The following is a 12572-nucleotide window of genomic DNA, read 5'->3' as shown; positions in this document are numbered from 1 at the left end:
AGTTTCGATTGTAGCACAAAGTAGACTGATATCAGCTTGTGCAACCAGCAGCTGCGGGGAACAGATTTCCTTTTATGGGATGCATTACTTTGCAGTAATCTCAAATGGCTCTCAGTGTAGGTTTCTGCTTTACTGAGACTCACAATCACAGGCCTGCAGATTCCCTGGCTTTCTGTCAAAATAATTAAAGTTAACTTGTCATTGTGGTGATTTACAAAATATTAGGGGTGAAATTGCTCTCCAGTTGGAGGACAAGTCCGGCCATAGCAGGTTGCTGACCAATTTTACACTCTGACAAGAGAAATTGGCTGGTAAATTGGCCTTTATGCGTGAAGGGGAGGGGGGCAGGGTAGATTGTTGGTGGACAGACTGTATCATGTCTGAATGGGTCAGTTGCTCTTTTCAGTCTCATTTTATAGTCAACCACATGTGGCCAACTGCTTTCCTTGGTGTTTGTGCTTTTCCTACTTCCTGTCACATCAAATGTCATTTTCCTTTGCTCCTCCTTCTTGTTCCTCTCACTTATCACAATCCACTTCACTCCCCATGTTCTCTCTCCTGTTTGCATTCCTCCGCCAAAGAGACTATGTGAAGATCTCTGGGGCATAAATTTCATCAAAATAGCTATGAACATCAGTTGCTTAAATGCACTCCCTTATATTGCTCAATAAGGTTCTTTGCATATTTTCTCTATTTCATCTTTAGCACCAGCACTGCACCTGCCAGTTGGGATTATCTTAAAATCTCTGAAGAAATGGGTTTGATTTGATTTGATTTATTATTGTCATATGTAATGGCATGCAATGAAAAGTATTGTTTCTTGCGCACCATACAGACAAAGCATACAGTTCATAGAGAAGGAATTAAGAGAGTGCAGAATGTAGTGTTACAGTCATAGCTAGGGTGTAGAGAAAGATCAACTTAATGCAAGGTGAGTCCAGTCAAAAGTCTGACAGCAGCAGGGAAGAAGCTGTTCTTGAGTCAGTTGGTACGTGACCTCAGACTTTTGTATCTTATTCCCAATGGAAGAAGGTGGAAGAGAGAATGTCCAGGGTGTGGGTGGGGGGGGGGGTCTCAATTATGCTGGCTGCTTTGCTGAGGCAGCAGGGAGTATAGACAGAGTCAATGGATGGGAGGCTGGTTTGCGTGATGGACTGAGCTACATTCATAACCTTCTGAAGTTCCTTGCGGTCTTGGGCAGAGCAGGAGCCAGACCAAGCTGTGATAGAGCCAGAAAGAATGCTTTCTATGGTGCACCTGTAAAAGTTGGTGAGAGTCACAGCTGACATGACAAATTTCCTTAGTCTTCTGAGAAAGTAGAGGCGTTGGTGGGCTTTCTTAACTATAGTGTTGGCATGGGGGGACCAGGACAGATTGTTGGTGATCTGGACACCTAAAAACATGAAGCTCTCGAGCCTTTCTACTTCATCCCCATCGATGTAGACAGGGACATGTTCTCCTTTATGCTTCCTGAAGTTGATGACAATCTCCTTTGTTTTGTTGACATTAGAGAGAGATTATTGTTACCGCACCAGTTCACCAGATTCTCTATATCATTCCTGTTCTCTGCCTTGTCATTGTTTCAAATCCGACCCACAACAATGGTGTTGTCAGCAAATTTGAAAACTGAATTAAAGGGGAATTTGGCTACACAGTCATAGGTGTTTAACGAGTACAGTTGGCGGCTGAGAACACAGGCTTGTGGAGCACCGGTGTTGAGGATGGTTGTGGAGGAAGTATTGTTGCCTGTCCTTACTGATTGTGGTCTGTGAGTTACGAAGTTTGGGATCCAGTCGTAGAGGGAGGTGCCAAGGTCCAGGCCACACTGTTTGGAGGTGTGTTTCATAGGAGTAATGGTGTTGAAAGCTGAGTTGTAGTCAATAAATAGACGTCTGACATAGGTGTCTTTGTTATCTAAGTATTCCAGGATTGGGTGCAGGGCCAGGGAGACTTTGTCTACTGTGGACCTGTTGTGGTGATAGGCAAACTGTAGTGGATCCAGGTAGTCCGGGAAGCTGGAATTAATTAGTGCCATAACTAGCCTTTCGAACAACTTCATAATAGTGGATGTCAGAGCCACCGGCCGATAGTCATTAAGGCACGCTGTTTGGTTTCTCTTAGGTACCGGGATGATGGTCATCTTCTGGAAGCAGTTAGAGACCTCAGATTGTTGTAAAGAGAGGTTGAAGATGTCTGTGAATACCTCCGCCAGCTGATCCACGCAGGATCTGAATACTCATCTAAGCACCCCATCTGAGCCAGCTGTTTTCCATGGGCTGACCTTTGAGAAAGCTGCTCTGACATCGGCACTGGTGACTCCAGATACAGGTTCATCAGGGCTTCCAGGATGGAAGGCACGCTCTCGCTGACCTCTTGCTCAAAATGGGCATAGTATGCATTGAGCTCATCAGGGAGGGGTGTGTTGGAGCTGGCAATTTTACATGCCTTCATCTTGTAGCCTGTTAAGTCTTGCAGACCTTGCCATAGTTGCCAGGGTTCAGGGTGGTTAGCCTAGGACTCTAGCTTGGTCCGGTATTGTCTTTTGGTATCTCTGATGGATCTCCTTAGATCCTATCAGGCTTTTGTGTATAGGTCAGTGTCATCTGACTTGAATGCCTCAGACCTAGACTTCAGCAAGCAGTGGATATCCCTGTTCATCCATGGTTTCTGGTTGGGGAACACATGGATTTGCTTCTTTGGCACACCGTCTTCTACACACTTACCAGTGAACCCAATTACTGCAGCAGCATACTTGTTCAGGCTGGTCACAGAGTTTTTAAATACTCGCTAGTCCACTGACCCCATAGGAGATCATCTGATTCCTCAGACCTACATTGCACAACTTTCTCTGATGGATTCTCCCACTTCAGTTTCTGCTTGTAAGCTGGGAGCAAGAACACAGCCTTATAGTCTGATTTGGCAAAGTATGGGTGAGCAATAGGGCAATAGGCATGTTTGATATTTGTGTCGCAGTCCTCTAGGTTGTTTGGACCTCTGGTAGAACAGAAGACGTGTTGGTGAGAACTTGGTAGTATGCTCTTCAGCTTGGCCTGATTGAACTCCTTGGCCACAATGAACAAGGCCTCAGTAATAAGTCAATCCCAGCTTATAGTTACCACACAACACAAGGCTGATGATCAAATCTAGGAAGCATGTTTTTCTGGTCCAGTGAAGATATTTAAACTGTCTTAATGAAGATTGCCTGCAGTGCCTTGGCTCTAAAACTTAGATGCAACACTACAGCATCTCTGAGAAGTAAAAGATGTTACAGGACCCTTTGGCTGTGAAATGGGTCCTAGCCTCCTGGCTGTGAGTTGTGGACTGGCTCCTAGCTATGAGGTGTGGACTGCCCTTTCTGCTTCTGAGGCGGGGTAACAATCAAACTTGAGAATCAATTGTCCACATATCTCAATTTTTTCCTTTTATGAAGCTTAGTATTTCTATAACCCTGAATCATCCAGTCATTTTGGTAAGCTGTTTCTACTTGGGGAACTTAACATCTCTATAGTAGTCATCTAAGTAATCTGTTTCTACTCTTACAGCAATTCACACCTGATCATCTTTAGATGCTCTCATGCCTTTGGAATGCCCCTGATCATATTTAGAAGCTTGCCTGCCCCTAGAATGCTGGCTGTTGCTGCCTTCTATCTTCTAAAATTTTCTGTTTCAGGTCTTTGTAAATTCTGGTTACTGTTGCTGCTGGGCAAATCCTTGACACTATCAATAGTTAATATGGAAATACATTATTAGCACACCTCAATGGACAGAATAACAATATGCCACTGTTCTTTAATTCTGAATTTATGGCTTTAAGATGACTACTGTGGTTTAAATCCAAAATGTTAATTGCTTTCCTGTTTGTAAGACAATAATTGAAAGGGCATAGCAAATGAACTTGATCCAGGAGGTTTACACAAATAAAACAGTTACATTCCTGATGCTTTACTTTGCCATGCTGTAAAAGATCAGACTGTATGCAAGATAACATGTTTCAGTGGTGCTACAATTAATAAGATGCAGATATTATGCATGATATTGTAAATCTTCGTCACATTCAATCAGTTATTTCATTTCTTGTTGTGAAAAATTAGATAATTCTGTCTGGGCCGTTCAATCTCTCTTGTTATACAGCTTACACTGGTTATCCAGTTTTGTTATCAGTTAACTTATGGTAAAAACACTCTGCATGACCAGAACTTCAACAGTTGATGTCTCACCAACCTGAGATAAGCTCCAATATTGTTGGACATATTACATCAGCAAACTGATCCAGACTACAAGGAAAGCTCAGTGAATAAACCTTGCCCAATAATATAAAACACAATGCATCAGAAACAGATATTGCAAAAGCCACAACATAAGAATATCTCCCTTTGTGCACTAATTTCTTTTCTTAAATCTGCAGTGCAAATATGATACATTGTTAATAAAAAGGGGATTATTAACAGGCAATTTACTTTGACAGTGGAGGACATAAGTAAGGCAAGTGACTTGGTAGCATTGCAAGAATTTCTACAGTTATTACATGCAGTCTGGTTTCCCTGAGCACAGGTACTGCAATTGTGCCCAGAGGCAGTGAAAATGCTAATTGCTGAGTGAATCTGAGCAATAGTAAGCCACTTGGCATCCTTACAGTATCCATGACCTTGATTTTAGATTTGTTGTTAGCTCCGACTCTTGTACTATTAAAGTTTTAAAGTTTATTTATTATTGTCACAAGTAGGCTTAAATTAACACTGCATTAAAGTTACTGTTTAATTGTGCATTTGTCCTTTGCCTGAAGCTGTAGATAAGAAGCACTATTAGCCTCACTGTTATTTTGAAATAATGGGGTGAACGACTGGCAAGATCATGTCTGGTGTGTCTAGAAAGAATAATGGCCCAAAGATTGCAGTGGTAAGCCATTGAATAGCATCCACTGTAGCTTAGAAATGCTCTGGGCCATTCATTGCTAACAAAATTTTGCTCTGCAAATTGCTGGAGATGTGAACAGTGCAGTGCCCTGAGCAAGACATCAGGGGATTAAGGCATCGGAGCTAGCAATTCCTTAACACTCAGTTAGAAATTAACAGCACAATCATTGAGAAGGAAATATGGTTGAATGCAATGTCAAATTAAATACAGGAAGAGAAGGAAAGAAAGATGGAATTGAGCCGAAAAAAACAAAGATTTTGTCATGTTATTATTTTACATGTCTCCAACAATAATTAAAATGTGAAGGAATGAGATTCCACAGTTGTAATAGTTAATTTTCAGTAATTAACACTTTTAACACAGTAACTAACACTAATTAAGTTGTTAAAAGGCTGCTTGACTTAACGGACTTGGACAGGTTTACTTCGTGTCTATTGGGAAAGTATTGGAATTTCTGCTGCTCAATCCATTTGAATGGGAAGCCAGATACCAAGATGCTATTTTCATTAAGTTAACAGCAGAGAGGCAGACCTTTTACAGCAATTTTCATGTTTAATTGTGCATTTGCCCTTCACCTGAAGCTGATGGTATACATGTATGTAGATAAGAGGCACTATTAGCCTCACTGTTATTTTGAAATAATTTTTGCTGTTATTCCCTATTATTTCTCTCTGTATCAAGGTTTCATCACAGCACCCATACACTGAGTATTTCATTGGAAAACCACATGTATGGACAGTAGATTTCAACAATACAGAGGAACTGGCATCGGTTGTCAGGACAATTTCAACAACCAAGGTATGATTATATTCCAGAACAATAGAAAGACTTTCTTTGTATGGTGTCTTTCATAACCACCAGACATCCCAAAGGATTTTACAGCCAATTATGCTTTTATGAAGTGGGGTCACAGAGCAGCCAATTTGTGTACAAGCTCCCTTAAGCGGCAATGTGATAATGACCAGATAATCTGTTCTTGCCATGTTGATTGAAGGATAGATATTGGCCAGGACACCAGGGATAACCCATTTAACAAGATACTGTACTTTCACATTAGCTATAATGGCAAACTGTAATTTGAAAACACAAAGGTTAGGTGATGAGTGATGCGCTTTGAGATATGTTTTGCTTTGAAATTGTTAATTAAAATGTGTCGGATTTCATATTTTACATTGAGGGCAATAGTAACTTGTAGCAAGTAACTGTGGAGAAAAATACATTTTATTTTGAGGTGTTGAAATAAAGAGCAGGATTCTCCCAAAAGCACTGAATTGGTGGGAAAGCTGTTCTAGATCTTAACTGTTTTGTCAGTTCAGCTTCTCGCCCAATTCTCTGCACTCTGTGCACTGTAGAGGTCCCAATCATGAATCTCATTAAAAACGCAGGGGGCAGGGCCTATTTGCGACAGAGTCTGACCGTTCCGGAATTCTGTGCATGTGCAGTAATCTCCACCTGTCAGTCTTCCCATTTGTTAACCAGCTCAATTGCTGGCCAGCCCAGGACCCCCACAGTGCTGTCCCTCTGGACCTCCCCCACGGCCCCCACAACAATCCTGGGCCAACCCTGACCCCCTCTTGTACCGGTCACCCCGGTCAGCAGTGACAATCCCCCCATCTATCTCACCCTGGCAGACACCCCCCCCCACCCCCACCACCCCCGGGAGACAGGACACCCCCCTGCAGACCAGTCCCCCCAACCTGCCCAATCGTTGCCCTCCTTCCACCCCAAACCTATCGTCATGCTGAGTGGCAGTGGGATCTCCCCACCCCCACCGATTACCCCTAGTCCCTACCCAAAAAAGGCCTCACCCCTTGGCACTGCCCAATGCCTGATGGGCAGTGCCAAGGTGACCCCTGAGCATGGGCACTTTGTCCCTTGGGCAGTGCCAGGGGCACAGGCTGGCACTGCCTGGGGGCACAGGCTGGCACTGCCTGGGGGCACAGGCTGGCACTGCCTGAATGCCCATGCCTGGGGGCACCACCCCCCCTCACCGCCCGACTGCCTGGGAGGCCCCGATTGCCTCCCCTTCATTCTGGCAGGATCTCCTGTTAGTTCTCCGAACACAGGGAGCTATTCTAGACCCCGCTGGAATGAAGTACTCCTGGCGGGGTGCGAGATGCAATCGGGACAGTCAATAATGACATTTAAGATACATTTAAAATACATTACAAAAAGATTTAAATAACTTACCGCCGGTTTCCAGCATGGTCTGGTCTATGACTGTTCTCCAGCACTTGTGTTCCTGGCGCATGCACGAATCCGGGAACGAGGGCAGCAACACGCATCTCCCACCCCGACCTGCCAGAATAGTTGTGGGTCAGGATGGGAGAATTACCCCCAAGATGTCTACTGAGCCGAATTTAACATGACCCTTTTTGTTTGGTAATGTGCTGACATTTTAGCCTATCACATGCTTTCATTGGGTTGCAGTAGAGGGAAAGTCTGCAGGGAGAAATATAGCTCCAGGCCATCATTTAACCTTTCTCTTAGTGGAAAATAGTCATGGAAAAGCTTCAGGTGTCTGACATTGAATATCATGGTGGGGATTCTCCAGGTCCACTAGCTCCCGGCGAGTATCGCGATGGCCGAGACAATCAGGAGTTGGCAGAAAAATGGGTTCCATGCCAGTCACCAAATGTGTTGTAACTCTCCCAGGCTGTGCAGCTGGACCCAATCAGGTTCCTGCCCAAAACAGGGAGGAACCCAATGCATATTAAAATTCATAACTTTAAATATAATTAGCAAGCATGAAATCTGATTCAAATAGCTCTTGCTATTCAGCTGCCTCCCCAGCGGGATCTGCACTGGGCGAACTTTCGTACAGGGTCCTCACAAGGAAGGAGTTGGTGCGTTGGATCCTGAGTGTCAAGGAAACACCACCAATCTCTCAGCATCCTCCCCCCTCCCCCTCCCTCCACCCCACACACCATGCAGTCAAGAGGTTCATCCGACCTGATCCCCAACTCAGGCCCCCTCCCCTCTCAGAACCTCTACGCAGCCCCCCTTCAGCCTCAGACCTCCCCACCCACACAGCGCCCCCTTCCCTCCCAGACCCCCAACCCAACCTCCATTCAGGCCATGTGATTTGGCAGTGCCAACAGTGCACTGTCCATGACACCCTGGCACTGATCTGGGCCTGGCACCTTGGGGCCCAAGGGGGCTTAAAGAGCTAAATCTAATTGGCCATTTGCCCCTCGGCAAAGTAAAGTCCCTCAAAGGAGCTTGGACTGGGGACAAGGAGCTAACTTCATCACTCCCAGTTGGGAGGGATGATATGGCTGGACTGCCCCTTCTAGCCTTGGCAGACCTAGAGATCACCCCTGGCATGGTGATTTTAGGCAGTCCTGTGATTAACATCTGCATTCCTGCCTGTCAGCGGTGAACAAGTGGCCAGGTAATTTTAACCTCCATGCCCCCCAATCACCTGGCAGGATTTTAAGTCATTGCAGCACTCCATTCTGCAGCAGACATTTTCCTTTCTCCCTGTTAGAAGCTGCAGGTGTGAACAGATCCCTTTGAAGTCTCCTGACAGAGAATGGTTGAGGGGAGATGTGGAGGTGAGTGGGCATGGTGAGGTGTGAATGGACGTGGGGAGGTGTGATTGGGCATGGGGGAAAGGCGTTCAGAGGGAGTGGTCTATAGTGTCAATACAAACTCACAAATTAGGATCACAATTATGCTACTTGGCCTCTTCAACCTATTCTGCCATCCAATAAGATCATGGATGACCTGATTGTAACCAGCTCCCCCAAAAACCTTTCAACCCCTTTCTTACCAGGAATCTATCTACCTCTGCATTAAAAATACTCAAACGTTCTTCCACATCTTTTTGAGGAAGGAAGTTCCAGAGACCCACTACTCTCTAAGAGAACAAAATTCTTCTCATCTGCCTTAAATGGACAACTTATTATGTGCTAAGCACTGTGCCACCATGGGATGGCATAGTGGCACAGTGATTCTACAATCATGCAACATTTAGATAGTGTGCTTTTTTAAAATTATTTCTGTCAAAATGGACAGTTTCACATTTGCCCACATTATAGTGCCAGATCTCTGCCCACCCATTAACCTACCTATTGCCCTTTGTAGTCTCCTTATATCTTCTTCACAACTTACTTTCTTGACATTTTGTCATTCACAAATTTAGCAATCACACCTTGCATCCCTCCATCCAAGTCATTGCTAGAAATTGTAAAAAAGAAGTCCCAACAAAGGACCAAATCTATTCATCAGGGAACCTTCTGGCAAAAAGGAAAAGTTGTGGAGTCCCTGCTGGCTGAAACAACTCCCACTTCCTCAAATATCCACCCGGCAAACACTAAGGTCTGAACTATTAGCATATTTTACACTGAGTCTACGAGATAAATTCCTTGCCCTCAAACCCATGTTTCTGTCTGCTTTCTTCAATAGGTCCAAGTAAATGTATACCTCCTCTATAGTTTCTATTACTCTGTTATGTATTGTCTGAGAAATTCACGAAAAAAAAAGCTTGATTTATGACCATTGATTATTTTGTAAAGCAATGGCGGTAAACAATATAAGCTGTTTACTGGGGAGTGAAATTCAACTTAAACGTTTGCAAAATGGGTGATGGCAGGTGAGCAGCCAATCTTACAACCTGCTCAATCATCCTTAGCATTCATTTAGCAATCAAATTCAGGCAGGGTGAAGAATGGGCTGTCAGCTCATTAACACCCATGCTGCAGTAATGCCAAGTGAAATTTCAACCTGGTTCCCTCTGGAGGTCAGCTCTGGGGCGTGTTAATCTTGTTCCCCTGGGTCTGGAAGCTATGGAACTCATTGTTCACCCTGCATTTTAAGTGTCTCCAGTGAAAGCATGAGTTCCTTTAATGACATGCATATATGCAATTTGTGCTGTTGTTCTGTAATTAGCATAACAAATCATGGGCACACTCGAACATTCTCAGAGGTTGGCGTAAAGACATTGAGGTGAAGTCACAAGACAAGCACAGCGTGAGTGTGACCGCGTGGGCATCGCACCAATGTTTAGCAAATGGGATCTGATGCTCAGAAATTATGCTTTTTATTCTGGGTAACTCTTGTATAATAAACTCATCAAATTAATGCAAATGCAGCCATAGCCCACTGATAATCCAATGTTAATCAGCCCTTGAATGAAAACCATTGTTTTCTCAGCTGCAGTATCCTTTCTGACACGTTGTTCCTTAGGAGGTAGAGACTGAGGTCAGGCATTGAAAGATTCTCATGGAAGGAGGAAACTTCATATAAAATGTATCTCCCTTCGCATTAGATGTACTAGCATGGATTAGCCCACTCTCAATTAATGAAGAATTGTGGCTTTCCAACAAAAATAATAATTGGCTAGAGATTAGTCTGTATTTGATATCTTGCAAAACTCAACAACTCCTGTATCCCTGCATTTTCTTTTGGTTGTGTTTAGTTTTCTGAGTGCAAATTAGAGACATGCATATGCCTCTTTTAATGACTACATTCTGCAGCATGTAGCAACCCAGTACCATCTGCTTTCTTCACAGTATATTGCAGAGCTCACTTTGTGTACAATAGTGTGCCTGTATCTCTGCTCGGAGTTGAGTAGAGTTATCTTAAGTCATTTTTTATTCCCCCCCGTGCGTTCCTCATATCTCTGAGGTGACAATTATTAAAACTTGCCTTTGTCCTGGAATAAGTGGAGGATCAATGATTGCCCTTCAGAAATAAGGTCATTTCCAAGAGATGCATTGACAGGTATGAGGATTTGGCAGTGGTCACAGTCAACTTGAACATTCATGTGTTGATGAGCGCCCTGGGATTTTGCACAAGTGCTTGATCGCAGTTTCCTCCATTGGGGAGTGCCAAATATTTTGAGAAATCCTGCCAGTTCCTCCTGGCACTGTGTGCTAGGGTTAATCTTAATGTGTTCGCCAACATGTCAAAATAGGGCATCTGTGTTGTGGGTGAAAGCACCAGTAGCACCAATGAACCTCAAACTGACTGATCCTTGACAAGTTTCCTGCCAACTGGAAGAACCTTGTAGTTTAAAAAACAATAACTGTTGATGTTACTCTAACCACATTGGCAGTACAGGGCTATTATTGCTGTTTCAGCTCAGATCCAATTCCAATGAGATAACATGGATTAATCGATTGCTTTTAAGCAATAAGCATGGCTACAATGCACTGTGATGCCAATGCACCATATTACAGCATGTTAATGCTACTTTAATTTGTACATTAGCTCGAATGCACAGGGCATTTCGTCCCCCGTGATCCATGAAGAAAAGTGTATGGTAGCCTGGAAACACTTTAGACCTAAATATTGATGAATGGTGGCGCATTCAAAAGAAGACAAAAAGTCCTTTTGTGACTTGAAAAATAATCTCCCATAAAGAATGGATGAACATTACATAAATCAAAGGAATTTTTAATTAAGAGTCTCCAGGAGACTGCAAGAAATTCAAGCATTGTTGGACATGTTTTCAGCAGCGAGATGCAGTATCTCGGTGCCAGATCAGCATTTCACCATTGCTTTACAATGGCCTGAGCATTCCTTACTTTCCCCTAATTATAATAACAACTGATACTTAAAAGATTTGTAGCATATCCTTGCATACTAACTCACCGATAAATATTCAGGTGGCTGTAATAAAGTTGCATAATGTCAGCGAAAAGTCAAAGAACACAAGGCAAGCACATTTAATTTAAGAAAATCTAATTCACTCTGCTTTGGCACAGCAGCCATTATGTATCTGTCTGATGGCGTTAGGAAGAAATGATGTGATGGAGCTCGCTGCCTGGAGTACTGAAGTGAAAAGAGTTCATTATATTTCACTCAAACATCCAGGACCATAATTGAGAGCTCCCTATTTCAGGATATGCTTCAATTATTGAGAAATGTCTAAAGCAGACATAGGGAAAAATCTTAATTGCTCTGTGCAAATCCATTCACATATTGCAGTGGAATGTTTATTTATGTGGCGCACGCTGTAAGTTGGGAAATTAATTACATGCTGCGGTAATAAATGTAGTCAAAGTAAATACATTATTCATCTGTTTGTATCTGTAATATATTTTTTGCTCATTAGGTTGAACCTTATCTTCCATATGAATTTACTTGTGAAGGAATGCTGGAGCGGGTCCATGCTTACATCCAACACCAGGTCTGTCAATCATGTTTTCTCTCTCCCCTGGCAGGTCACTTATCTCATGCTATTTGATCAGGTGTCAGTCTCCTTAAAACACTGCCAGTGGCTTTGTTTTCAGATTACAAGCAGTGCAGTGTTTGATGATGCAAAGGCATTATCTGCATTTAGCCATTCACAAAGTGTGTCAGCCAATGCTTTGAACTGGAAATTAGAGAGGAAGGAAAATTTTTGCAAGTATCCCTGTTTGTTAGCGTTCCAAATGTCACCAAAAATTGCTGGAACACATTGTATATTATTCAAGAGAAACATAAAATTGGGGCAGCACAGTGGCACAGTGGTCAGTCCTGCTGCCTCACAGTGCCAGTGACCCGGGTTCAATTCCGACCTTGGGTGACTGGGTGGAATTTTCCTTCTCGTCCTTACAATTCCCGTTGACCTGGGGTGGGATTTTCTGACCTTGGGACGAGCGTGGCCGGAAAATCCTGCCACCTGTGTAGAGTTTGTAAGATGTGCAGGTTAGGTGGAATGGCCATGC

General features: G+C 43.4%; 1 protein-coding gene across 2 annotated transcripts in view; it reads left to right on the top strand.

The window, feature by feature from the left end:
- mgat5b (alpha-1,6-mannosylglycoprotein 6-beta-N-acetylglucosaminyltransferase B) overlaps nt 1–12572 on the top strand; it is an 834607-nt gene that overhangs the window by 814643 nt on the left and 7392 nt on the right. For both annotated transcript variants that reach the window (XM_080208895.1, XM_080208894.1), the window contains exons 14-15: nt 5596–5712; nt 11978–12052. In XM_080208895.1, the coding sequence (XP_080065021.1) occupies nt 5596–5712; nt 11978–12052 (192 nt within the window). The remainder of the gene's footprint in view (nt 1–5595; nt 5713–11977; nt 12053–12572) is intronic.

The sequence above is a fragment of the Carcharhinus amblyrhynchos genome, chromosome 21, assembly GCF_965287045.1.
Source record: "Carcharhinus amblyrhynchos chromosome 21, sCarAmb.v2.hapA, whole genome shotgun sequence".
In the NCBI taxonomy this organism is placed as follows: Eukaryota; Metazoa; Chordata; class Chondrichthyes; order Carcharhiniformes; family Carcharhinidae; genus Carcharhinus; species Carcharhinus amblyrhynchos.
This window is presented reverse-complemented; position numbering and strand designations above follow the sequence as displayed.